This window comes from Moschus berezovskii, chromosome 2 (assembly GCF_049115385.1).
Source record: "Moschus berezovskii isolate FMDL1 chromosome 2, NW_MosBer_1.0, whole genome shotgun sequence".
Lineage (NCBI taxonomy): Eukaryota > Metazoa > Chordata > Mammalia > Artiodactyla > Moschidae > Moschus > Moschus berezovskii.
In genome coordinates, this window is record NC_142461.1 from 98,775,929 (window position 1) to 98,803,098 (window position 27,170).

A 27,170-nucleotide genomic window follows, 5' to 3' on the forward strand; every position below is an offset into this window, starting at 1 on the left:
CAGTATACTTGCCTAGAAAATTCCATAGACAGAGGAGCTTGGCGGGCTACAGTCCAAGGGGCCGCAAAGAACCAGACACTACTGAGCAACTGAGCACAGTTCAGTTCAGTTCAGTTGCTCAGTCATGTCCGACTCTTTGCGACCCCATGGTCTGCAGCACGCCAGGCTTCCCTGTCCATCACCAACTCCTGGAGCTTGCTCAGACTCATGTGCATCGAGTCAGTGATGCCATCCAACCATCTCATCCTCTGTTGTCCCCTTCTCTTCATGCCTTTAATCTTTCCCAGCATCAAGGTCTTTTCCAGTGAGTCAGTTGTTTGTATCAGGTGGCCCAGAGTATTGCAGTTTCAGCTTCAGCATCAGTCCTTCCAATGAATATTCAGGACTGATTTCCTTCAGGATTGACTGGTTTCATCTGCTTGCCGTCCAAGTGGTGTCACAAACTAATCACTAATCTGTTTATAGTATTTCTATTAATGTAGGAAGATAAATTGTGTTCTTAATAGCTATCTTAGAATGCGGTCTCAAAGATTGACCTGCTTTTAAGCTGGGACTAATTTTATTAGAAAATTGGCTATATTGCCTGTGTAAGTTATGTGTGTTCACAATTCCACATAAAACCATAAAACCTGAGTAGCATAAAAACAATTAGGAATTATTACGCATGCACTCTAGAGCCTGGGAACCATAGCTGCTGAACCCACGCACTGCAAATAGAGAGTAGTCCCTGCTCTCTGCAACTAGAGAAAAAGCCCATGCAGCAATAAGACTCAGCACAGCCAAAAATAAATAGATAAATAAAATGATATTAAAAAAAATACACAGCCAGGAATGACATGCCCAGGCTAACCTGCTTGGTACCAGGAGGTTGATGAATGCCTGTGGTGAGTAATCCCAGCAAAGCCATCCTGCACCAGCTGATAGAAGAGACAAGAAGAATCGCTCACCCAACCCCAGACAAGTGAAAGTGAAAGTTACACAGTCGTTTCCCACTCTTTGTGACCCCATGGACTGTCCATGGAATTCTCTAGGCCAGAATACTGGAGTAGGTAGCCTTTCCCTTCTCCAGGGGATCTTCCCAACCCAGGGATCGAACCCAGGTCTCCTGCATTGCAGACAGATTCTTTACCAGCTAAGCCACAAGGGAAGCCCCCAGACAAGAGCCACCTAGATAAACACTCCAAAATCACATCTGTTAACATTCCGTTGACCAAAACAGTTTCACATGTTTGGGTCCAGAGTCAGAGTGGGAATCAACATTGACAATGGGCATGGATACAGGAGGGTGAAGAATTGGGAAAACTTTTGCAATATAGTATGTGGCTCATAAAAGCTAATCAAATCAAGATTTCCTTATAATTCTAGATCCGATGGAAGAATATGATTTTTCACTTTATTTTTCTGGTGTCTTTATAAAACATTTATCTTTTGGTCTTTTTTAATCCTGTGCTTTTTAAAAACAAAGTCAGAGAAGTCACAAATGAGGATAAAATTGAAGTGAAATCTTGAGATAGGTAGCTGTTGAAGTGTAGCTATTACCTGGTTGGCTCAAAAGTTCATTCAGGCTTTTCCGTAGCATGTCACAGAAAAACTTGAACAAACCTTTTGGCCAGTGCAATGGTGTAATTTCAGAGGTGCCCACCTAGCTTCTCTTTGTTTATAGGATGCTGAAACCCAGAGGAATGCAGTGCATCACCTGCATTCCCCAGCCAGGTTAGTGACTCACCCAAAACTTGTTACCCCATTATCCCAATCCAGAGCCGTTCTCTGCTTTATCTTTTTAAAAATAATTTTATTTATTTGTTTGTTTTTGGCGGTGCTGGGTCTTCACTGCTGCCTGGGCTGCTTCTCTCGTTGCAGAGAGCAGGGGCTACCCTCTAGTCACAGTGGGTGGCTTCGGTAGTTGTGGTTTCCAGGCTCTAGAGCGCAGGCTCAGTAGTTGTGGCAAACGGACTTAGTTGCCTCCCTAGCACGTGGGATCTTCCCAGATCAGGGATCGAACCCATGTCTCCTGCATTGGCAGATAAATTCTTATCCTCTCAGCCACCAGGGAAGGCTCTCTGCTGTGTCTTTTAAGGTATGAAAGTGACAGTGAAGTCGCTCAGTCATGTCTGACTCTGTAACCTCATGGACTGTAGCCTACCAGGCTCCTCTGTCCATGGGATTTTCCAAGCAATAGTCCTGGAGTGGACTGCCATTTCCTTCTCCAGGGGATCTTCCCAACCCAGGGATCGAACCTGGGTCTCCCGCATTGTAGACAGACATTTTACCGTCTGAGCCACCATATTCTTCCTAAACTGCTTCATGTGTTTGTCTGACCCCCTCCACTCCCCACACAAATAATAATTTTTATAAATAATTTACTTTGGGGGGAGACTGCATTGTTGTTATAATTTATCTGAAAAGTATGTTCTCATTTGACTTTTTCTTTGCAAGCTTACTCATCCTACGTACTTAAAGCAGGATTTTTTATCGCTTTCACACAGATATATACACACACCTATTTTGCTCTGCCTCTACTTCACTTTTCCCATGAGAAAGGGGTATTTTAAATGATTCTATTAAATCAGTTTGAGTTTGGCACCTTAGCCTTTAATTACCTTGGCTGGACTGTTAAGAAGCTTAGGTTATTGTGTCACTGTCAGTGTGAGACAATGAAGCATATGCCCTGTGGATTTTGTTAGAAATGGGATTAATGCTTCAGGGAGGTATTCTTTTTCCTCCTGCATCCTTTTTCCCTTTGCTAGACTAAATCACGTGAATGCAAAATACCCAGGTCAGGGCACAGGGAGGTGGAAAGAAATATTCTCAGCACATTTTTTAATTGATAAAGTTATGACCACATTATTTTAATAAATATTAATTATTTTAATTAATCAGCTTTTTTTTTTTTGCTAACAATTAGACTTTCTGTATGGGTTTCTGGGTCCATGGATAGGTCTGTGACTATCTATGTAGATGACCATTTAACAGTAAAAAAAGAAGATTGTATGTAGAGTTTAAGGGCATCATGGAATTTTAGACCTGAAGGACCAGGAAAATGCCAGGTAATTTGTTGGGGTTTTCTCATATTTATACATTCTTCATATTCTTTACACATCCAATGCTTGTTTCTCTCTCTCCCCCCCTCCACCTTTTTTTTTTTTTTACCAGCTATTTTGCATGTTAACTTAATTGCCAAACTTTGAAACCCTCTAATACTGCTCTGTCTCCAAAATGTTTATATTTGAGACCTATCTTATAGTAGAGAATTACACCTTAAAAATGTTTTTCACTTTAAAATATCTCTCACGATCCTGGGTGCAAGGCCATTGTGGACTCAGGCAAAATCCTTCTCTGTTACTGCTGACCTTCATTCTCTTTGGTGGGTAGATTTTACACTTTGTTTTCCTAAACAAGGAGAAACAGTTATAGTCCCACCTCTCATCTGCTTGCTCACATCTGAGTTGTAAGTTCAGTACGTGCACATATGTAAGATTTCAAGTGCAAAGGGAGAACAGAGTAGGAAACAGATTTTCACAGCCCCAGTCTGGGTCCTTGCGTAAGTGCCAGCGTAAAGCGATTCAGTGATCAGCGAATAGTCTCGTGTTGCCTGGCTCTGAGGAAAAGGATTTGATAATAATAAAAGGATTTGAAAATCCAAACTTAATAATCCAAACATCAATTGGGTGGCGGAGTTGATATTATTGTTTTCATTCCAATAACATGCAGTGTTATCAAAAACTTTTTTCTTCAGCAGTAAAATTACAGGAGGCATATAGATACCTTTCAGAATGTCATGAAAAGGAGTTGGGGAGAATTTAGTTAAGAATAATGAACATATACCACTTATCACAGGAAGCATACACTGTGAGCCTCTGGGTATCTCAGGGTAAAGGGTGAATTTAATGTGGGTCGGGGTGTGGGAGGTCAGCCCTGAATCAAAGCAGGTACTTGAATTAAGCTTAATGTCTGCAAAGAAGGGGACTCCTGGGTAGAGGTGTGAACTCCTAGGCCCAGAAGAAAGTCAGGTTACTTAATTCCTCAGTTTTTATAATAAATGTGTTTGCATTTCCCAGTGAAGCACAGGGCAACTTATGGGTTAAGTCTAGAGGGAATCATTCATATCCATTTCTCATTCTGCCTCACTTATTCACCTTAAATATGAGGGATAGTTTCGGTTTAAGTTTAGATTTTACACACTTCTGGGGTTTCCCTGCTTCCCTTAAGTTTATTGCCACCAACTTACTGATAAACTGATTTTTTTTTTTAACTTTAGACGAAGCATTCTGTTTTATCGTTAGAGATAATACTATGAAGGCTATAAGATTTATATAAATCTGGAAGACTGTAAAAATCTAAGACTATAAATAAACCTGTTTATTTAACACATTGAATGGAATTTGGCTAAATTTAACACTTCCTGAATACCTGTTCTGTGCTTGGTACTAATGAGAAAGAGAAAAGATGAAAAGTTAGACTTCCTGCCTTCCCATGACAAGGCTGAGGAGACATGGAAATCACCCAGTAATTACAGTGGAATGTTACTTCCAGGAGAACAGAAGTATCCCTGTATCTTTCTCACCGTTAGGTTCCTTGCATTTGTCACGGTGCCTGACTCATAACTAAGGCTTATCATTTTCTCAAGTTGATGGATACATGGATGACTAGTTTCATAAAGACTGTAGAAATGGTATGTACAAGGTACAACATGGATTCAGAAGATGGGATGAACAACTTGGCCTTGGAGGGGTTCAATACAGATAATGAAATTCTTTATGGGGAGATATTTGAGTCAGCTCATGGGAGAGAAATAGGAGTTGTCTAAAGCTTCCAGAATGGTTTTCCAGCCAAAAGAATTCATGTGGACAAAGGCAAGGAGGTATGAAATGACATGGATGTTCAAGAAGTTGTAAATAATTTTTTTCAAGAATAAAGGGAGTGGAAGATTGCAGGGAGAGCCTTCATAAATAAGTGACATTTCTGATTTGAGTCAAGGCATGCTGCTGGGTTATCAGGGTGAGCGTGCAAAATAAAGAGCAAAGAGACTTGTTTCCACCTCACATTTTTAACTGAGGTTCATCTTATTTACCTTCAAAAGTATTGGCATTTGGAAGCTAATTCAGGAGGTGTGTCTTAGTATAGGAGGTACATCTTAGTATAGAAACAATAGAGCCTGATGAACAACTATACAAATACTGTTCCAATGAGATTCTATAATTGGAAAATATATTAAAAGAAAGATTGTGTATTTTCAAAAATTAATTTCATTACTGGATGATCGTTAAATAGATATACAGTATATCACTTTACAGGAGCTTCTCTGGAGGCTCAGTGGTAAAGAATCCGCTTCAGTGCAGATGTGGGTTCAGTCCCTGGTGTCAGAAGCATTCTCTGATGTCAGAAACATCCTCTGGAGAAGGAAATGGCAACCCACTCCAGTCTTCTTGCCTAGAGAATCCCATGGACAGAGGAGACTGCTGGGCTACAGTCCATGGGGTTGCAAAGAGCAGGATACTACTTAGTGACTAAACAATAACAACAATATATCACTTCACAAAGGGATCTATCATTTAATAAATGGATTTCTGCCTGGTTCCTAGGAACAGTGATGTCATATAGGATTTAAAATAGTTGATTTACATGTGGCTTTCTCTCCCTGTGTCTAAGTCGAGGCACATTTGCATTGGTGAGAGTTTTCCTACCATAAGAACATGACTTGGATTTCTTGTTCAGTTCAGTTCAGTTCAGTCACTCAGTCGTGTCCGACTCTTTGCGAACCCATGAATCACAGACCGCCAGGCCTCCCTGTCCATCACCAGCTCCCGGAGTTCACTCAAACTCCTGTCCATCGAGTCGGTGATGCCATCCAGCCATCTCTACCCCTTAAATGTTTCATTGTTATGTACTAGAAAGATTCGGTGGGATGGGTACATCTTTAATTTAGATGTATAATCTGTTTTCATGCTTTTAACTTTGGATCATATTTTCTAATTTTAAATGAGGCCACATTAATAAAAGTCAGTTTCTTAAACTTAAACATACCTACTATTTTAACTGCACCATTAGGGTCATGCTAGGTGAAATTGATAGAAATGCTGCCCCTCTACTCTTTCCACTTAAAGTTCAGCTGCCGCTGCTGTTGTTTCCTTTCTTCTGCTTTCATTCTATTCATCTTTGGATAAAATAACTCCTCATTTTGCATGTCGAGGTGTAATGTATATTCTTAACTTGATAGAGACTTTAATTTTGAGGGAAAGGTTCTTGGCTGATTGCGTTAGTGTAGCAGTTCTGGAATAAGATGTCTGTGGGGAGGGGCGGCAGAGTCCTGCCATTGATTCTGTCTTTATAACTGTGCCCTTTTAGCTACAGCCGATTACCTGTGGTGCTTCTGACCCGGCACACACTGAACCACAAGGAAGAAGCTTTACATAAACCATTTATACTCAGTGCCTGGTATGCCGGCAGCATGCATCAGCAACAGTATCCATTATAAACTCATCCCTTTATCAGCATTATCTTGATAGAACTGATCCCAGTGTGTGGGGATTGGAACTCTGCTTCAATACATCTAGTCCTGTGTAATTAATTATTCAGGGCACAGGGAACCTGGCCCCTGCGATGTAGAGTAATTCTTCCTGGTCAGCGTTAACTCCACTGGCAATAATAAATAGAAAAAGTCTCTAGTGATGCCAGTATTTTAAAGTGATTAATCATCTTTCCCTGCTTCGCCTCCCCCTCAGTTTTCTTTAACTAAGATTTTTCAGCAATAAATCTTTAACAATACAGGTAGGAATTGTTCTGTAATTAAATTTTGCCCTGCTTAATTTCTTACCTTTTACGTACGACGAAAAACAAAAAGTTAACATTTTAAGGAGCTCTGATCGAAATTCAAACCCAGGAAACTCCTTTTATAGAATACTGAGAGATTCTCTATGGAAGAATAAGCTCTTGATTTTGAATATTAGATAGAGCACGTATTCATAAAAATTGTTAATAAACACCAGTTGGGGTGTCAAATATTCTGAAGTTTTGAATTACTTCACTTTCATGTGTACGGGTTGTCTGTATTAGGAAAAGCCTGACATATGCATATGTTCCCAAATGGAGAGAATAATTGCTTATTTCTTAACTTGCAGATAATTGATGTGAGCTCTGTAGGAAAGGGAGACTTTGCATCCCCTGTGGTACACAAAGTGCAATTGCAGAAGTGGCAGGTAAATGCCTGACAGAGAATGACCATGTATTTCCAAATCATGCCTGTAGAGCTGACCAGCCATCAAGTATATTCCACGTGACAGGGACAGATGTGACATATCTGTTGTGACACACTTCTATACCACCAGTCTGTGGCTTGAGGTGACTCCTGTCCCTCCTCTGATGCTTTCTCCCGCTGCAGGACAACACAACGACGCACGGATGAACCTTGCCATTGCTCTCACTGCTGCCAGGTATGGGGCTGCCACGGCCAATTACATGGAGGTCATGAGTTTGCTCAAGAAGACAGACCCCCAGACAGGGAAAGAGCGCGTGAGCGGTGCACGGTGTAAGGATGTGCTCACAGGTATGCGAAGGCTCCGGCAGGGCAGATTTCTTAGCATCTTGGTTTGTCTGTACAATCACTTCTCTTTTATTGAAGCCAGATTTCAGAGTCCTATTACCTATATTCCTTATTGTCAACAACAACTGGTTTCACATGAAAATTTTCCTTGGTGGAACCTGGCCATTTTTTCTCCTCTTTGTGTTAAACATTAATGATGATCTTGATAATAATGTCTGCGAAATTCCCACAGCTATGAATGCATTATGTTTTCTTTACAAAAACATGTTATTAAGAAAAGTCAATAAATGTGGCAAGTTTCAAAAAGTATCCTTTAGGTGACAGAAGCAGTGTGTTTACGTGCCATTCAAGTCAATCACTTTAACTTTGGTGTTTTGTGGCCACGTGGGCGAAGTTTCAGAATTACGTCGTTTCCTTCAAAACCACTGCTCACACTTTTGAGTTTTAAGGAGAAAGCAGCTCTTTTACTCACTTTCTTCTTATTTGGCACTTGAATGCCAGGCATTTTGCAAACTGGAATGAGAGCGGAAATGAAAAAGCAGCGTGCTTTTTTTCCTGCAGTTTGGACTTGTTTTTGGTTAAATGTACTCACATTCAGGCCTGTTGTGTGGCTTCTCCATGACTCTGGTTGCCTGTATCACTCAAGTGATGATGTATGCTCCACCATAAGTTAATAGATGAATTAATAATCTAAAGCATCCGTGAGCAGAGAAACAAACGGGGTGTGTGACTGACACTGCTCTCTTTCACAGGGGAGGAATTTGATGTGAGAGCCAAGTGTGTTATCAACGCCACGGGACCTTTCACAGACACCGTGCGCAAAATGGATGATAAGGACACCGCAGCTATCTGCCAGCCGAGTGCTGGCGTCCACATTGTGATGCCTGGTTACTACAGGTACCCGCGTTCCCGCTCATGCATCGTAGCCAGAGAAGGGCCGCCAGAAATTGCCTACACGTATTCTTGTAGCTTCCCTTTCTTAACAATAGATGGTCTAGCTCACTGTGAGTGAAAAAAAAGCTCTTCCAAACACAAATTCCAAACCAGGCTTGAGAATGTCTTAGTTTTTATGGCAATACTCCTTTCTATGAGTTAGTGATTTGGAATCTGTTTTTATACTTTTTTTCAGTGTACTCATCATCAGAGGCTAAGTATTTTTGAATTTTAATTTTCATGAAAACCCTAAAATTAATTTAAAAGACATTTACATGAAAACACTAAAAAGTTCATTTTATAAAATACCCAGACTTGCTTATGAAGAATCTGAAAATGAGGACCAAGTATTCTTATGTTTATAAATTTTGAAATATATTTTGAAAAATAATTTATAATTTCTGATTTATCATTTTGGCAAGGATAATCAGAGGTAGAGAAACGGGCAGGGATAGAGATGAATTAAGAACAGCTATTAATTGAAAATCCTTTGAGTGGGGTGATGCAGATGAAACTGCAATTTTTATGTGCATTTGAATTTTTAGTATTTTTTATTTTTAATAAATTTGAAAAGAAACATGTATGATCCCAAGAAACTGATAATGATTATCCCTAATGTACATTTCAAAATATCCGGGGAAAAGTTCATGTGTCCATGATGAATATGGAACATTTTTATTTCCATATGTGGTAATCTAATAGGCAAACTAGTACATAATTCCATGAAATCATGATTTATGCTCAAGGTATTCATTAAGACATCATTTGTAGTTGAAAAATATTAAAAACCACATCAGTTTCTAACCTTAGGAGGATGGATAAATAAATTATGGTGTATTTGCACAAAGAAGTATTATATGACCATTAAAAATTCTGAATAATTTTTGTGTCCTAGGAAAACCCTAGAGATACAATGTTAATTTAGAGTGGAGGATACAAGAGTATAAGTGTAACATGATCAAACATTATATAAGTATCTAGAAAAAGATGAAAAGAAGTATTTTAAATACCAATGGTGATTGTCTCTAGGTGATGTGATTATGAGTAAAAGATTATAATTTCTAGGTAAGTGGTTGGAATGGGAGTTATCGCTTCTGTATTCTAATAATTTTCCATAAAAGACATATTTTTTAATATTTGATGAAACAGATATACAGATCCATGATATTTCATTTAATATCTGCATTCTTCTAGAATGCTGTCCCACTACGGAATAGATGATGCTGCCTTATTAGGTAGTTTTCCACTAAGTCTTCTTGAAGAGAGTCCAAGATATTATACCAAGCACACTTCTAATGAGAAAGATAACACACTTCTACCAAGAAGAATATTAACAAAATTTCGTATCCACAAACTTCCAAGGTTTCTTTGTCGTGTTTTAAATGTCTACATATAATTAATAGACAGTCATTAGTGTTTTCACTTAGAAATGTAGAGACCATGGTGCTTCCAATCTCAATAATAAAAACTTATGCAGTGGTGCATAATAGAGTTTTAAAAACTGTTAAGCAGAAGTTTAGTTCAAATGAAAAGGAGAGAAGTAAATACACGTACGTGTTGCAAATGTTTCTTGTATATAGAGGTTTTCAAAAATAGTTTCAGACACAATTACATGCATTTATTTTGTGTTGGGTAAAAATTTGCAAGGTCAGCTAGTTTGTAAGTTTTTGGAAGCACTTTTTTTTTAGCATCTGTTGGAGTACAGATGTAGTACCTGAAGCACAGACACACACACATCACCACAGTCCTTACATTTGCTTAGATCTTGCTTGTGCGTTGTGTTTCGTGTCTTCTTTGCTATTGTCCCATGACATTGGAGGACACGTTAGTATTCTGTATTATTCCCTATGTTATTTCTGCCACTTCATAATGACAGTTTGGGACAAGCCACTTTATTCTGTAAACCCTTAGTTTGCCTGTCGTTAAAATGTGAAGACATTCTACTCTTTGAAGTATACAGACAAAGACAGTATGAAGAGTAAGATAAGGTGATACCTTGGTAGAGAACTTCCTGGTTTGTTCATCACGTTACCTCTTGTTAACTGTGCAACTTTGGGAAGCTGCTCATTTTCAGGTTCTGATTCCTTCTCTCACGGTAGTTCCTAATTTGTGTACATTTTGAATGTTCCTTTGTTTATTTTTTCTTTATTTTCTTGACTGCTACATCCGCAGCACCTGGTACATTATCTGGTATATAATAATGACCAGTAAATTTTTGATGAGTTCTACTAACTTTTTGTGTTAACTTGCCCAAATTGAGATTGTTCCTTTTTCTAATTAAAATTTTAATCTTATACCTGTAAAGGAATTTTAAATATATAGATATTAAAATATAAAACAAAATATGATTTTTCTTTTTACTGCCCAGATAACTCCTGTAGACAAAAATAAAAGTAATCGCTATAGAAAAATAGAAAGATATAGAATGAAAAGTGAAAGTCTCCCTCTTTTCCTCATGTCCCCAGCTTCAGTTTTCAATAATGCTTCCTTCTGATTTCTTCCATAAAATTTTATGTTTATGCTTGCACAAATGTATATCCTTTTAAACTTTTTTTCATGAAGGAACTCATGCTATACATATGTTCTATACTATGCTTTATAATATGCTAACAAGAGAGCAGATAGGTGGTTTTTAAGAAATATAAATATATATCACCTGCATGTAATACTTTCAAAACAGAAAGTCTTTCTTAATCCTAAAAATTAGGTATTAGTTTCAGACCCATGCCTGTAAGTTGTAAAAGTGTTAGTCACAGCTGGGGCTGTTTAAGATTCAGTAAGTGATCTCGTTCTACTTTGGGAGAAATTAATATCTCTGTTTTTAGCACCTTGAACCACAAGCACTAAACATCCTGTGGGGAACCTTAGAGGAGTGTCTGGCAGCCCAGTTCCTGTTCAGTCTCTGTTTGCAGATGAATCCCTTGGTTTGGGATTACAGTCAGGGTTAAGTGTTTGGTCCCTCTTTCGGTACTGACTTAGAGCAGCTGTATCGCTGGCATCCGAGGGACAGTTTTTCTCTCCGTATCAAACTGTTCTCTTGGGTGGGTGAGGTCAGGAGATCTCAGACTGAAATAGCTCTCTGGACTTCTCAGTCAGTCTTCACTCAACAGCTGTAACTCAAGGGTTCTTCTGGGTCCTCAGAGATGAGTAAGACCTTATGGTGCTGCCCTGATAAGCCAGCAGATAATAACTTAAGGCCTAGCATTTCAACTAGAACCCGATCAGTCTGACAATACGATGACTTCAGAAGCCACTGATTTATTGAGTGTGGGCAGCTAAATGGGGAATAAGGACAAGGTATGCAGTCTACCCTGTTGGGCTATTTTCAGAGTTTCTTTATGGCATTTATTAAGCTTATTATGACCCTAACTAACATTCCACATGTGGAATTATCTTGTGCCATCGTAGCAGCTTTCTCTCTCTCTCTGGATTGTTTTATTTTCAGAAAACTCAACACACAGAAATCATTTACTTTTGAAGGCACTCTTTACATTAAGAACCGAGAAGTTGCTGTATAACCCGGGGAGCTCAACCTGGGGCTCTGTGACAACCTAGAGGGGTGGGAAGGAGGTTCAAGAAGGAGGGAACATATGTATACTTATGACAAATTCACATTGTTGTGTGGCAGAGACCAACACAACACGATAAAGCAATTATCCTCCAATTAAAAATTTAAAAAAATCTGGAATTTTCATCAGAGTTGTGGGTAGATGATCTTACAAGAGCAACTATAATACATCAAATGACTGAAATACATGAAAATAGTTGTCTCCTCCTTTTAGCCTACAGATGCTTTTTACTACTGATGAGAGGTCAATTTTTTTTTCCATAATGTGTATGCATACTGCTGGTACCAACGCTGATTGCTGAGTAGTTAACAATAAATTGATTTCAGTTTAAATAAGGGTACTTCAGGATGGCAGTGGTCTGCATGAGAAAAATTTTCATTACATCTAATCCTAGACACACACATAAATTAGCAGCAAGCGTCTTCTGCTGATGTCAAGTGAATTATACATATTGAGAAAAGACCTATGCCTCACCACATTGTACATACCATCGCTATAGTTGACAGCCATTTTCAAACTTCTGTGCGACCTCACAGAATTAATTCTTCGTAAGAAAACAAACTTTTCTCTAAGGGTGAGTTATGAATTAGGTAATTTAGAACTGATGAGAAGTATTTCCAAGTGGATTCTTAAATTTTTATACCATTCATTAATAGCTTTGTCTTCCCTCTGTGCTTGTTAATTTTATGTTTGACACATATGTCTTCACTTAAGCTGTTGATTCTCTACAGGTTCCAGTTATGTGTGTGTTGGTAACTATCACGTTCACCCTTTAAACTGGTTTTATTGCACCAAAAGGTTTTAAAAGATTCAGTAGTTGTGCTTTTCCAACATCATTTCATGTCTCAGTTGCTGAATATTATAATCTTATGCTGAAGTTGATCAAGTTTATTGAGTTGCTTAGATACATCACATAGTATCTGGCCCATAAAATGGTCATATATATATTAATACCAACTTGTAATTTGTTCCTTAAATTTTAGAATATGGAATTTATCCTTTTGTTTCAATATAGAACTAGTTGACTCACTGGAAAAGACTCTGATGCTGGGAAAGGTTGGGGGCGGGAGGAGAAGGGGACGACGGAGAATGAGATGGCTGGATGGCATCACCGACTCTGTGGACATGAGTTTGAGTGAACTCCGGGAGTTGGTGATGGACAGGGAGGCCTGGTGTGCTGTGATTCATGGGGTCGCAGAGAGTCAGACACAACTGAGCGACTGAACTGAACTGAACTGAACTGAACCAGATTGCAAGTTTGAACTCATGAGATAATTTCTGTCACAAAGTGATGTGTTTAATCTAAGGGCATATCAACCCAGGATCAAATTAGGTGCTTACAAAGCATATTTTAACTAGTTTCTTTTAAGATCTTTAGCAAGTTTTATGGCAAGTACAAAGGAGAACTTTAGACATACAGAGACTGAAAATACGCGATATTTATAGCTTTCAGTGTATTTTTTGAAAGTAAAATTACTTTAAGTAACCCTGAGTGAAGATGAGATCCTCACTGAAGGTTTAAATGATTGACATACTTTGGGGTGATTTTTGCATGTGCTGAATAGAAGAATTGAAGCCTACTCTCTCCTGTGTCTTATGTAGACTACAGATAGTGATTTCTTTCTACAAATGCTGTATGGACATGGCAGGCATTTCATGGGGCTGATGAGTCTTTGCAAAGAAGTATTATTACTCCTTGTAGTTTCAAAGAAGAAGATGGCATTAACTATACTGACTATGGATTTCTTTTTCATAAAAAAGTCATTTTTGGTTTGCTTTTAAAACAGTATTCAGACTCTCATCCTTACACATTTGAATCTTGAGTTTCTTGTTTTTTTAATTTTAAGAGAAAGATAACTATGAATAGTTGACTGTATATCCTTTAAAATGTGTGAGCATAACAGGGATTTTTGGAACTTATTGAAACCAAATAGAATTATATTTCATATTTAAGAAATAATATTAATAGAATCTGAAAATATATTTACAGAAAGTACCTTTAACATTGGTTCCTTATGAGAATTCAGTGGAATTCAGCTATCTGAAGATTTGCAGTGTTCAAATGAAGTTTGAAAATGAAGTTTCAAAGTTCATTTGAAAATGACACTTTGAGATTCCTCCTGCCATTTTAACAACATCTCCAAAATTTTAGAATGGTTAATGAATCCATTAAAACAACAGTTACTAATGATTCAATAACACAACTGGGCAGGTTTTGTCAGTGTTTATTTTCAGTTGCCTCTTCTTGCAAGTGTGTTTTACAGTTTGGTTTTAGAATATTAAGTAGGTATTTTCTTAATATTTTTGAAGATTTTGGTCTGGCAGAAGAGGGGTCCTTAAAGCTTAATTTAGTAGTATAATACACTGGCATCTTCTGCCTATTTAAAGATTTTCATTGCTAAAATATTTCTCTCCTTTTAGATCTTATCCAAGTATACTGTTATCCAGGTAGTAGTAGAAAACTGAGCCCTTTTCTCCTGGATGCATTTCTTGAGATTTCAGTAAAATTGAAATAAAGTAAGAAATCTCATATTTGGTGAAGTGGTATAAGCTTATTCAGGCACAAAAAAGTAAAGAACTTTTTGATTACATTTTAGTTTCTAGAAAGTTAGACCCTTCACTTTTCTCACAGACTTCTCAGACCTTATACTGAAAGATGTACCAAATGTCAAATGTCCCAGGAAAATACTTTCCATGAGCTTGAAAAAAGGTTGAAGAACTATTCTTAAGTGATCATCATGAAAGAAATTATAGGCATTTATCCTGCTGACATTTTCTGATGTGAATGGTGCAAGGGATCCAAAAACCCAAAGAATCGGATTGAAGTCCACCTACTTAACTCACCTTGCATTGCTGGTTTTCCTTTGGAATATTATTATAATAACACTTGCTTCATTCCTTTGTATTACCATTTTTTTTCTTTTAGGAATTTCTAGATTAGGTTAGAGGCAGTCAAAGTAATAGTTTGTTTGTTCCTAGTTTGCTTATATGAGAATTAGTGAATAAAATGTTTTAGAATGCAGATTAAGATCAAACTCTGGCTGACTTCAGAAATATGTGACCCTTTCTTTTCACCCCAGCCCAGAGAGTATGGGACTTCTTGACCCAGCGACCAGTGATGGGAGAGTTATTTTCTTCTTGCCCTGGCAAAAGATGACTATAGCTGGCACTACCGACACTCCAACTGATGTTACACACCATCCCATTCCTTCTGAAGAAGACATCAACTTCATTTTGAATGAAGTGCGTAACTACTTGAGTTGTGACGTTGAAGGTAACATGCATTCCTTTAAGTTTACTCTCCCTCTTCTATATCTCCCACACCATCCCCCTTTCACTAGGTAACTGCCATGCGCCCCCACTGACTCATCTTCACACCTAGCTGGCTCTGACTCTTAGGTACTGACCACTTCTTCTTGAAGCCTTATGAAGGCCAAGGCATAACACAATAGGAAGAAGTTGCCTTTTTCCCCCTCTCCACTTCCTATATCCACATGAAACGCATACCATCCTCTTCTGGTCATTTCTAATAGCAAGATTGGAGTGCCAATACAGCAGAGCTCTAAACACCCATGCTTTTCTAGGAAAGTATGAAATGTTTGCATCACTAATGTCTAGAGCTTGTGAAGGTATGATTTACAAATCTAGGATACCCATAGGAAAGAATTAGTTAGAGAAATGAGAGGATGGAGGAATGTATTATAAGAAATTTAGTGAGCTGTTACTATGTGGAAACTGGAATATTAACTATGGATTTAGCTAATAAGTATGCTGTCTTAATTCAAAAAGATAAAGTTCACTTCTTTCCAGTGCTCATTTGAACATGCCTTCTTTTAACTTGGGTGTCATAGTGTTTTCTCCAGTGGATATATATGGTATAATGCCTTTTTTTAAATCCACGGTACTTTCAAAAGTTTTCCAACATTTTTTCCTATCTCACTTAATAACCTCACCAACCATCTAGTCACCAGGCTGGAATGGCATGCTTATCTTTGTTGATTCTTCTCTTTCTACATCCAGTCCAATTCCCATCTCTGTTTACTCTGAAGTATCATGTAAGTCCCCTCTCGCTTCCATTGCCCAGGCTCAAACCTGCGTCATATTTCACTGAACCAGTTGCCCTGACCCCCTAACTAGCTTTCGTGTATCGGGTCTCTGTCCTCAGCTGGTCTGGTCCTTCTGTCAGAACTCTATAAGACACAGTTCTGATCATCACTTCCCTTCACAAAAATATCCCTTTGATGTCTCATCATTAACTAGCGAAGTTATTAAACTCTCTCATAGGGAATCTAAGGCTTTTCATGACTTGTCTTGGCAGGTTTGCGTTCAACTGCTCCACCTTTGTGCATTTAATCATTTAATTATATTGCGTGACTTACTATTTCCAAATCAGGCCATGCACTTTTAAATCTTCATGCCTTGTTTATGTAGGTCGAAGTCTTGCTCTTGGATAGTCTTTCCCCCAAGTTCTCATTTTGGCAAAATATTATTTATACTTCAGAAACCACCTATCTTTTGTAGTCCCTTAGAGCACTGAGCTAGTATATCACAATGGTGTATAATAGGCAATAATGTAAGATATATTCTCACTTGGAACTCCTTAAGGGTAAGGATTCTTTATTCAGTTTCAAGGCTTGTTATATACATCTAGTATGCCACTTATGATTATTTTAAATCAAAATGAATTAGGTACTTTCAAGGTTTTTGATGCTAGTAGCCATTTGAAAATCTTTTTATATGAAAGTACAAAATTTAAGATATTTGAAAAATAGTCATCCTCTGTTTATATCAGGAATCTCCTATAATGTTGGCTTCAATGGAGGCCATGCAAGGATACAGTTTTTATCTTAATGTGACTCAATAGCATCTATGAATCCTTTTTCCCAAGGAATTTTTTTCATTATGTGATCACACATTTGCAGTCAAACAAAACAAACTGCTTTACAAAGTGGTTTAGCAGATTCTCCTAGTTTGATTGATTGATCCATATTATATAGTTTCAGTTTCTTCTAATTTCAAATAATGGTTGTAATTTCATTTTGAGTAGAGTCTCTTTGGATATCTGTAATAATAGTATAAATATGTTAAGTACATGTAATTGACATCTATGTGGCTAAATTTATACTCTTTTCACACACATACTCACACACAGTTATTTAAGAAATAGTTATGCCCAGTTTAATATCCATTGCAATTTCATTTTGATACTTTTCCCCCTCATTTTGTGAGATAGAAGGAGCTTCATCTGGGTATGACTGTACTTTAATGAATTGATTATTGTTACTAAATCCTGCTTTATTTCACATTTACCTGGATATATTTTTTAAAAGTGGGTTTATATTGGATTCCAAGAGAAGGAAGTTTAGACTGCTAGAGCAAGAAACAAAATTAATTCAAGAGCAGAGAGCTATAGTTGACAGGTTCCAAATTCTTAAAGTTCAGATGCACGAATGAGAAATCTAACTGCTTATATGTGCCCAGAGACTGGATGTGCTGGAAACAGGTATAGGTTCCAAGAAGCTGCTGTGCCCATATCATGGGTAGGGATTTCCACTAGTGAAATGAGCCTTGGGCTAGAACAGACACCAAGCCTATACCCCTCACTTTTACTCTGCTTATTAATGAATAGAGGACTTGGTAATACCAGCGAGGACCTCCTTGGTCTGTAGAGGGCTTTTCAGTTAACATACCTTTTGGTAGTCAGGTTAATTGGTGAAACTAACCAAGAATTTTGTCAACTTTGCTTTTTTTGTAAAAACGGATTGAAATTAATATGTGGACACTGTAAATGGCATTAATATGTGGACACTATAAATCGCCTTTCCACTGGTGGTCTCAGGAATCTTGACATTAAGAGTTCTCTAGGTAGCAAACATCCAGGATGAAAGCAGAAGTGACAGCTCTTGCTTGTACTTCGTTTATTTCCCCATGTCACCATCTATCACACCTTTCCTCCTGATCAGCTTATCCTTTTGAAAGCAGTTCAGCCACAATGATTCTTTATGGTTTCTTTTCATCCTTATTTATTGGACTGAAGTCCTCAGAGTATATGAGGAAGTACCTTCAGTCTTGGTAGAGTCCTAGTTAGCTAAAGTATGTCTATTTTCAAAGTAAAGGCATTCTCATTTGTATTTTTTCCAAGGAATTTTGGTGAAACCTGATATTCTCTTCTATACTGATGAAATGTGAAAGTGAAACTCAGCTTCAGGCCCCATTCAGTCTTTTTGACTACATGATGTTGCTGCACATATTTTAATCTTATTTTTCCTCAGTAGGTAATGCGTGCTTTATTTTTAAAAACTCTACCATCATGGAGAGCTTTTTATGCAAGACACTCTGCTAAGCCTATTGCTTATATTATCTGATTCCTCATAACAACCTTATTAGTTTTATTTTGTAATTTCCATTTTATAGGTGAAGAAACTGAGGCCCAGTGACTTTAAGTTTCTTTCCCATATAGGTCATTCATGTTGGAGCCTGATATTGTGTATGTCAGTCTAGCCCTAATATTTATGCTTCTAAATATTGTGCATATTCCAGTTGGTAGTCCTGGGTTTGTTGCATGATGTAATATTATATCCACTAGGGAGTGGATTACTTCTCTCAGTTCATTTCATGGAAGCTGGTAGACACCTTCAGAGTGATGGTGACCTTTGCTCTCAAGTGACTGGCCTTATTTGGATGTAACTGTTAAAGTGGAGGTTTCATTTCTCATAACCAGTCCCTTGGGCCAAGCAGTCTTCTCTACAGATTTAAAAAAATAGAAACTTTGTGTAGATCCCAGAGCCATGTTTTTGAAATGGTTAGTATTCACCAGAATTGAAATAATAATTTAAAAATGATTTATTAGATAGATAAGTAAAATTCTGACAACAGTTTCTGAGCCTCCCCAAATGGCTATATCCTTAAGGGAAAAAAAAAAGTGTCAAATCTTAACACTCCATGCTGTTCACAGCAGCTGCCACACTTCTGCAAAATGCGTCGGAACAATTCTGAAAAGCATTTTGTCTGTTGGGAATGAGACCATGTCTTCTTTTACAATTTAGAAAGCTCACCATTCACAGGCTGAATTTTCTAGATTACTTGTTTCTTCTTTTCTGAAATGGGTAATTGATAGTTGTGCGGTGTGTATTGGATTAGGAGGAAAAATGATCTTTTGAAAAATGTATCATTAAGTCTGCTGTGTAGAGGTTAATCAGGAGGATGCAGTGGCGAACCAAGCTGTGACTTAAAGGGGTGGAGGGGGACAGAAGATCTGCAGAGTGCTTTATCCATGGAGTTTTTCTGGAGTGCTTCTCTAAGCAGCTTCTTTAGTCATACACAGGTTTTCACATATGCAATTAGTAGTGTTTATAGATTGCCTGTTATTCAATTAACAACGGAGCTGGCCGTATCAACTCACTGCAGACCTGCCTTTTCACTGCCAGAGATTGTACCAGGGTTATCAACTTACACAGGCTTGGATGTTTTCCAGCTGTTTAATTATAGTGTCACGCGCTTTGGTTTTTCTAGTTTCATTAGTTTATAAATGTAATATGGTATCTTATTTCTGTGATTAACACTTCATTTCTGCAGGTTAAACATGCTGGTAGAGAAGTATTGATTTCTGACGCTGTTTCCCCTGTGTTCATTTAGATATTTTCACATGCTTTTTATTGATTTTTTTGAAAGTGGCAAACATGAGAAAGAGCACCCCAAAACGTATGGCTAAATAACTGATGTGAAGCAAAGCCGCACATTTAGCTCTTAATTATCACTTCCTGTGGGCTGCCTTTTCTATTAACTTTTAAAACCAGTACTTCTCTTGCCAAGTTTTTAAGAATAAAAATACTAATTATAATTGGAAACAATTATACAGCACTTAGTCTTTTCAACCAGCTGTGAAAAATGTCTATTCAACTTTACTATTTATATTTTAGTTGTTATATAATTTATACACTAAAACCTGAATGAGTTATTTACAATAAAAATAATGTAATAAAAAGAATTCTTAACCATGGTGGTAGAAGGACTATGTTATTTCCTCACTATCCTTCTGGAAAAGGTTCTGACAAGAACCTTTATACACTCCAGCTGCTGCTGCTATTGCTCAGTCGCTTCAGTCGTGTCCGACTCTGTGCGACCCCATAGTCGGCAGCCCACCAGGCTCCCCTGTCCCTGGGATTCTCAAGGCAAGAACACTGGAGTGGGTTGCCATTTCCTCCTCCAGTGCATGAAAGTGGCTCCTCCATCCATGGGATTTTCCAGGCAAGAGTACTGGAGTGGGGTGCCATTGCCTTCTCCATTATACACTTCAGAGTTACTCGCAGTTGATACTTAAAAATCAAGTAGGTGCCATCTGGGTGAGCTACTCTCATAAGTGGTATTGACCAAGAATTTTTTTTTTTCAGTTTTAATAGTAGTGTTGTTTTCTCTCATCTTGTTTTATTAAGTGCAAGTGTTAATCACTCAGTCATGTCCAACTCTTTGCGATACCATGGACTGTAGGTCGCCAGGTTCTTCTGTCCATGGACTTCTCCAGGCAAGAATACTGGAGTGGGTTGCCATTACCTTCTCCAGGTGATCTTCGTGACCCAGGGATAGAACTTTGGTCTCCTGCATTGCAGGTGGATTCTTTACTGTCTGAGCCATCAGGGAAGCCCTGGTGCTTTTTATTTACTTTATTTATTAAAGTTTTCAGTTATTCTAAAAGAGGATATCCAGTTATTTAAATATGTAATCATTGGAAACCTAAAGTGTAGCATATTGGCTCAGAGGCCAAAATGTTATTGCTTCTGATTTTGTAATGTCAGCTCTTGTTTGATATAACAATTTCAGAGAATGTTCTAATATGCCATTTCATATTTATTGATCACTATTCATGACTTCTACTTGATATGGCTTTGAGGTACTGAGAGATACTAGAATTGGTACTGCCAAAGACTTTAAACATGGTGAGGAAGAGGCAACAGTAATGCCATCTTGCTTAGCTATCTTGAGAGTATGAGGACCAGGAAAATCAAGGTGAATAGAATCTTTGAGTTCTGAAGCATACAAGCTTGAGTTGAGGTTTTTCCTCACATATTGTGCTATGGTGAGTTCTTGGCTACAGCTGGAATGATAGGGTCAATTTCTGGGTAAAAACTTGAGGGTAGGAGTACTTAATTTAGTAAAAATATTTTCATTTCTTTGAATTGATGAGATTAGTAGGAGAGAAGGATACTTTGAAATGAGAAGTATGGAACATGCTGTGACAGTAAAGTATTTTGGTGAGAGTCACATTCTGTTACAGCAGATTATATTCTTACTGTCAGATTTCACTGAATGGTTGCTCCATTAGAGACATGGGCAAGGTGGCCGTGGAGGAGGTACCCAGTTTGACAATTTACCAGGACAAGTCTGAGATGTACTACTTGACAGTTTTGTTCTAGAACTGCCTTATGCAAAATTATAGCCTGTACATGTGAATATCATGTGCCTATTTAAATTAGTTAAAATGAGACAAAGTTTGAAATTCAGTTTCTCAGTTGCATGGACCACATTTCAAGTGCTTCATAAGCTCATGCAGCTAGTAGCTAGTGAATTAGACAGTGTAGGTACAGAACAGTTCCATCACTGCAGAAAAGTCAATGGAACAACTCTATGGAAGCTAGAGGTACTTACATAGACAATGTAGAAGCAAATACTCAATTTATTAGAGTCACTGAATTTGTATTTTTTGTTGTTATAAAATAAAGAATGCATTATCTTGTAAAAGAAGATCTCCAGATATAAGAATCTCGAGAGGTGGTTGATTTAGTGACTGAGCACAGTCTTCAGTGCAGGACCCTTATTGCTCTTCACTCCACCACCCTCCGGGCTGGCTTTGCCCTGCACTTGTTTCCCGTTTTGTTACAACATGGCTGCAGAAGTTCCTGCTGTACTGGAAGGTCCTCTACGCTATCAGTCCACTGCTCGTGAATCTGTTACTGAAGAGAACTTTAATTAGAGTTCAACAGTGTGCACGGTTTCCATTGTGGGCGAATAAGTAATAGAGAGAGACCCCTGTTCAGTTCGTTGCTGTCTTTTCTACAAGAGGTTAGAATTCATGTTTCATGTGTTTAGCTATGCTGTTCCCTGTGGGCCTACATTATACCCACAGCCCTGACTGGTCACTACTTAATTTAGATGGTACAGAGGTAAAAAGTGCTTTATTCTTCATCAGCTCCCCCCTCCCCCTTCAAAACGGCATTTTGAATAATCCATACAAGTCATTAAATCTCAAGGTTGGGAGAAAACTGATAGACAATAGATCGCCTGATCCAACCACACTCTAACGTAATAACATAACAATGCTGTAGGCCGTAAAACCTGATTCTTATTTTAAATGTGATCTAAAATCTGATTATCCTAAATGTATCTTTTTAAGTAAATTTTATCTCAGTATTCATCTGATATAATTCTCAGACTAAAAAACTGAATGCTAAGATATCAAGCAAAGTAAATTAAGGTTCTTGACATTTTATGAACTCTTCCTGATAATGTTTTCTTTTCCTTTTTTTGAGTATCAATTTCAAAAATAAGGATTAAAAATCATATCAGTATACATTGTGCTTCGTTTATTTTCCTCCCTGAATGAAAAACTCAAGTGTTTTAGGTTGGTCTTTTTGTTTCAGATAGTACAGATTCATAGATGTGTTTTTCTGCATGTTATACCAGAAAAGGTAAAACATTTGCCACAAGGATCATTTGCATGTGCTTTAAATTTACTTTAGCAAGTTTGGTTTTCCACCAAATAATTTTAAGATCAGTCAGAAGGCTTTGAGAATTGAAACCAAATTCCTAATCAGTGTGGCAGCCTAAGGAATTTCAGAGACACACTTTGAGATTTTGCAGTGACCGCAATGACGTTCTAAGTGGTTGGCTAAGTTTTATTTTTGACTCAGAGGGCAGTTTGAACCCTAATGGAAAACAGTGGTAATTTCCTAGTTAAGCTTTTTGTAAAGATAAAAATATTGCATGGTTTGTGTTGAGGTTTTACAAGTCTTTTGTGGAATTGTGTGGAGTGAGAATTAACCCCCATTCCATGGAAACCATCAGGATTAAACCTATTGAAGTTGACCCCTTGAAGGGGCAAATCTAGGGATAGTATCCCAGCATCAAGATGCCCTCATGGTCACCAGTTAACAAGACTGGAAGCCTTAGGTTTTGCTACTAGCTTAGGAGTTTTATTCTCCCTTTGTTTAGATTCAGTGTTGGAATATGGGTTTGATTAAACACCCCTGTAGAGATGTATGGGTACCTCTTTCTTTCAGATTGTAGTCATATTAAGAGTGTGGTCCTTAACGAGCTATGCCAAAGTATATCAGATTACCTTAGCCTTAGATGAAGTTATCTTTAACAGACATCTATCTTTCATTTGAGATCAAGATGGAGAGATTGTCTGTCATCCAGTATAACTTTTTAGGGTCTTTTCCCTGTACTTGGTTATGTGCTGTTTTTTTGGACTGGTCTAATAGTCATTTCAAAGCGTCTTTGTGATTCTTTACACAAGAATTTGCTAGATGTATATTTAAATATTTTTCAAAATCTGCTTTGTCTAAATATACAGAAGGTTTACTATACAAGAACACACAATTCAGATGTGAATGGGATCTGAAATCCAGATTGCCCTCTTCTCCTAATAAGTATTTTTGTCTTTTCTGGGAAGAGATAGCAAGATATATTCTTGGAGGAGATATGACAACTCATAAGTCTTTTGGTTTGTTTGGTTTGTTTTTGTTTCTGCTTTACTGTTGTTGTTTGTTGTAACTACTGCAGATTGTCCGAGCTGAGGGCTGCTAACATTTATTTTGTTTCCTTTTTGAGAACCCATATCAGTGATTTTTCCAGTTTTTTGCCTTTTTTTCACCTCCTTTACCATTTTTTTGGCTGCTCTGCACAGCATGCAGGATCATAGTTCCCCTACCAGATATCAAACCTGTGCCCCTTGCAATGGAAGCACGGATCTAACCCCTGGACCTAATCAAGGTCCTAACCACTGAACTACCGGGTATGTCACCATCCCCATTGTAACCTACCACTCATTTAGCTCTTATATTTAAGGTCTTTTCCTCCCTTTTAAAGTACATATTATGTGTTCCTTTTACTGAACTATTTTCTGCTTATTAATTATTTCATGGTCTTGTTGAGATGTCTTTGAGTCATCCTTTTAATTTTTGACATTGATCCTTCCCAGTGAGAAGAGGGGATGTCTTGGCTGCATGGAGCGGTATTCGCCCCCTTGTGACAGATCCCAAGTCTGCAGACACGAAGTCCATCTCCCGAAACCATGTTGTGGACATCAGCGAGAGTGGCCTTATCACTATAGCGGGTACAGGATGCTACCTTGTTGTTGGAAGTGGTTTAGATAGCAACTTGAGTTAAATTCTCATATCAAAATCTTTTAATGCTAATGAACAGAGGTTTTGTGTTTTTTTTTAATGATTCTGAGTACCATCTTACCCATGGCTTCACCACATTTGTTACAAACAACGGGTGAATTTTCTTATTAAAAAAAGTTGAGAAGTGGTTAACTGTAAGAAAAATGGTAACTGATAACCTGATGAATGACTTATCAATGTATTTGTAGGTGGAAAGTGGACAACCTATCGATCTATGGCAGAAGATACCATAAATGCCGCAGTCAAGGCACACAATTTGAAAGCAGGACCAAGTAGAACAGTTGGGCTTTTCCTTCAGGGGGGCAAAGACTGGAGCCCCACACTCTACATCAGGCTTGTCCAGGACTATGGGCTTGAAAGTGAGGTGGGTGTGCATTGCCACATCATCTTACTCTTGACTTAATCTCACTGTGGCCAGTAGCAGGATCGGCAACCACAGGGCTTCCATGACTTCGAGTTTCCTATTGCTCAGTTTGTTTCAGACAGTGTACCGTGGGAGTGAACTAATGGGAAAAAATATTTTGCTTTAGTTGCTAAAAAGCAATGCATGTTTTGGTTTCTGTTGTAGAATCTAGGGTTTATTTGGCTTGTTCCTAGCAGACAGGACCTCCCGAATTCTTTTTCTCTTGAGCATAAGGAAGGCTGTTCTTCGGAAGTGATATCAGGAGCACAGTGAAGCTGAAGCTTCATCAGTCACTGGTATAGTGACACATGAGTAGTAGACTTTGTGCTGGTCTAAGCATTCGGAGCCCCTGTGGTTTCCTCCCACAAAATCAAAATCAAATACTCTCCTAGGATTATTAGTTACAGGCTGCTAAACAAAAAGAAAACCTGACGAGATAAGCAGGTACATTTTTTTGCTTTGTATCCCGAAGCTATTGATACTTCAAAGGACCTGCCTGATGCAGTTTCATTTTCTTAGGTGGCCCAGCATCTTGCCGCCACCTATGGTGACAAGGCTTTTGAGGTGGCCAAGATGGCAAGTGTGACGGGAAAACGATGGCCCATTGTTGGAGTGCGTCTTGTGTCGGAATTTCCATACATTGAGGCAGAGGTATGTGAATGGCCCTGTGGAAGTTTCCCATCTGCCCTGGGATACTTTTCATCTGTTCACTCTTCATCCTCTTTAGAAATTATACATAGCTAAGTTTTAATGCAGAAATATCAGCTATAACCTGGAGCAAAATGTCTGCCCAGCACAGTTCCTTTCATTTACATAATTTTAATTTCATCTCTGAAGTTATACTGATAGTGATAACAATAATCATAGAAAATACGGATTTCTTTCTCCACAGAGTTATATCCCAAATTTTATTGACACAATTGTTTGCCCCTTTTCAGAGTTTGTAGCTCCTCAAGTTTGTACCACTCATGTTCTGCCTGTTGACATTTTTTATTTTTTTGACATGGATCATTTTTCGGGTCTTCATTGAATTTGTCACAGTGTTGCTTCTGTTTTATGTTTTGGTTTTTTGGCCACGAGGCATTTGGTATCTTAACTCCCTGACCAGGGATCAAACCCACACCCTCTGCATTGGAAGGCAGAGTCTTAACTGGTGGACCGCCAGGAAAGTCCCTGATGATATATCTTGACTTGACGTGTATAATTCAGTACATCTTAAACATGGGTGTCTAGTAAACATTTTGTTGTTGATTGAATGCAAGACTTCTGTCATCTGATTACTCTGAGACATAGAACTGTGGACAGCCTTCAGAGATGAGACTGTAACTTTTTAATTTTAACTTTAAACTTGTTCTTTGCCTATTCAGCTATGTGTGTTAACATCCTAGTCATAAACAAAAGAAGTGATTGCTGTGGATGGTAACGGAGAAGTGATGCAGTTTACATGTTTTGGCCAGTTTCTGTTCAAGGAGAAGACATTAACTCTTATCCAAATTGTTCCAATTTCCAAATCTCCTTTGGCAGGCAGAAAAATGGGGAACTTGTGTGATGTCTCTATTTGCTTCATGCCTGCTAGAGGGAACCAGAGTATGTAAAGAAAAATGTTCACTATACCTAAGCATGGATTTTAAGTGAAACTTTATTTCCCTCCTTTTAAAAAAGGCCTAAATTAATCATTTTATTTTAATTCAAATCTAGGTGAAATACGGGATTAAGGAGTACGCGTGTACTGCCGTGGATATGATTTCACGTCGTACTCGTCTGGCCTTCCTAAATGTGCAGGCGGCAGAGGAGGCCCTACCCAGGATTGTTGAATTGATGGGCCGAGAACTGAATTGGGATGATTCTAAAAAAGAGGTATTATACGGAAGTCTCTAAAACCACATTTTCCATTGTAGACATGGAGTGTCTTAATCTGTTAGTAGAGGCTAACAGTTCTTTTCTCTTTTTTTAATTGGGGGGCAGTGGCTTTATAATGTTGTGTTAGTTTCTGCTGTCCAACAAAGTGAATCAGCTCTATGTATACATATATCCCTTCCTTCTTGGATCTGCTTCCCAGCCGCCACCCCCATCCCACCCCTCTGGGTCATCACAGAGCACTGAGCTGAGCTCCCTGTGCTGTACAGCAGGTTCCCATTGCCTATCTGTTGTATACATGGTAGTGTATATATGTCAAACCCAACCTTCCAGTTTACCCTTCCCCTACCCCTCTGCTCTCTGTGTCCACAGATCTGGTCTCTACATCTGTGTCTCTATTCCTGCCCTGCAAATAGGTTCAGAGCCTAGCATAATTTTTGATGGTGACTTTATCATTCCTGCCAATT

The 27,170-nt window shown here is 38.2% G+C and overlaps 1 protein-coding gene across 3 annotated transcripts in view; it reads left to right on the forward strand.

Annotated features, from left to right (window-relative positions):
* The window catches only part of GPD2 (glycerol-3-phosphate dehydrogenase 2), a 163,635-nt gene that overhangs the window by 116,781 nt on the left and 19,684 nt on the right, over positions 1-27,170 (forward strand). For all 3 annotated transcript variants that reach the window (XM_055396939.2, XM_055396938.2, XM_055396937.2), the window contains exons 7-13: positions 7,379-7,543; positions 8,293-8,437; positions 15,123-15,316; positions 24,239-24,373; positions 24,632-24,807; positions 25,366-25,497; positions 26,545-26,703. In XM_055396939.2, the coding sequence (XP_055252914.2) occupies positions 7,379-7,543; positions 8,293-8,437; positions 15,123-15,316; positions 24,239-24,373; positions 24,632-24,807; positions 25,366-25,497; positions 26,545-26,703 (1,106 nt within the window). The remainder of the gene's footprint in view (positions 1-7,378; positions 7,544-8,292; positions 8,438-15,122; positions 15,317-24,238; positions 24,374-24,631; positions 24,808-25,365; positions 25,498-26,544; positions 26,704-27,170) is intronic.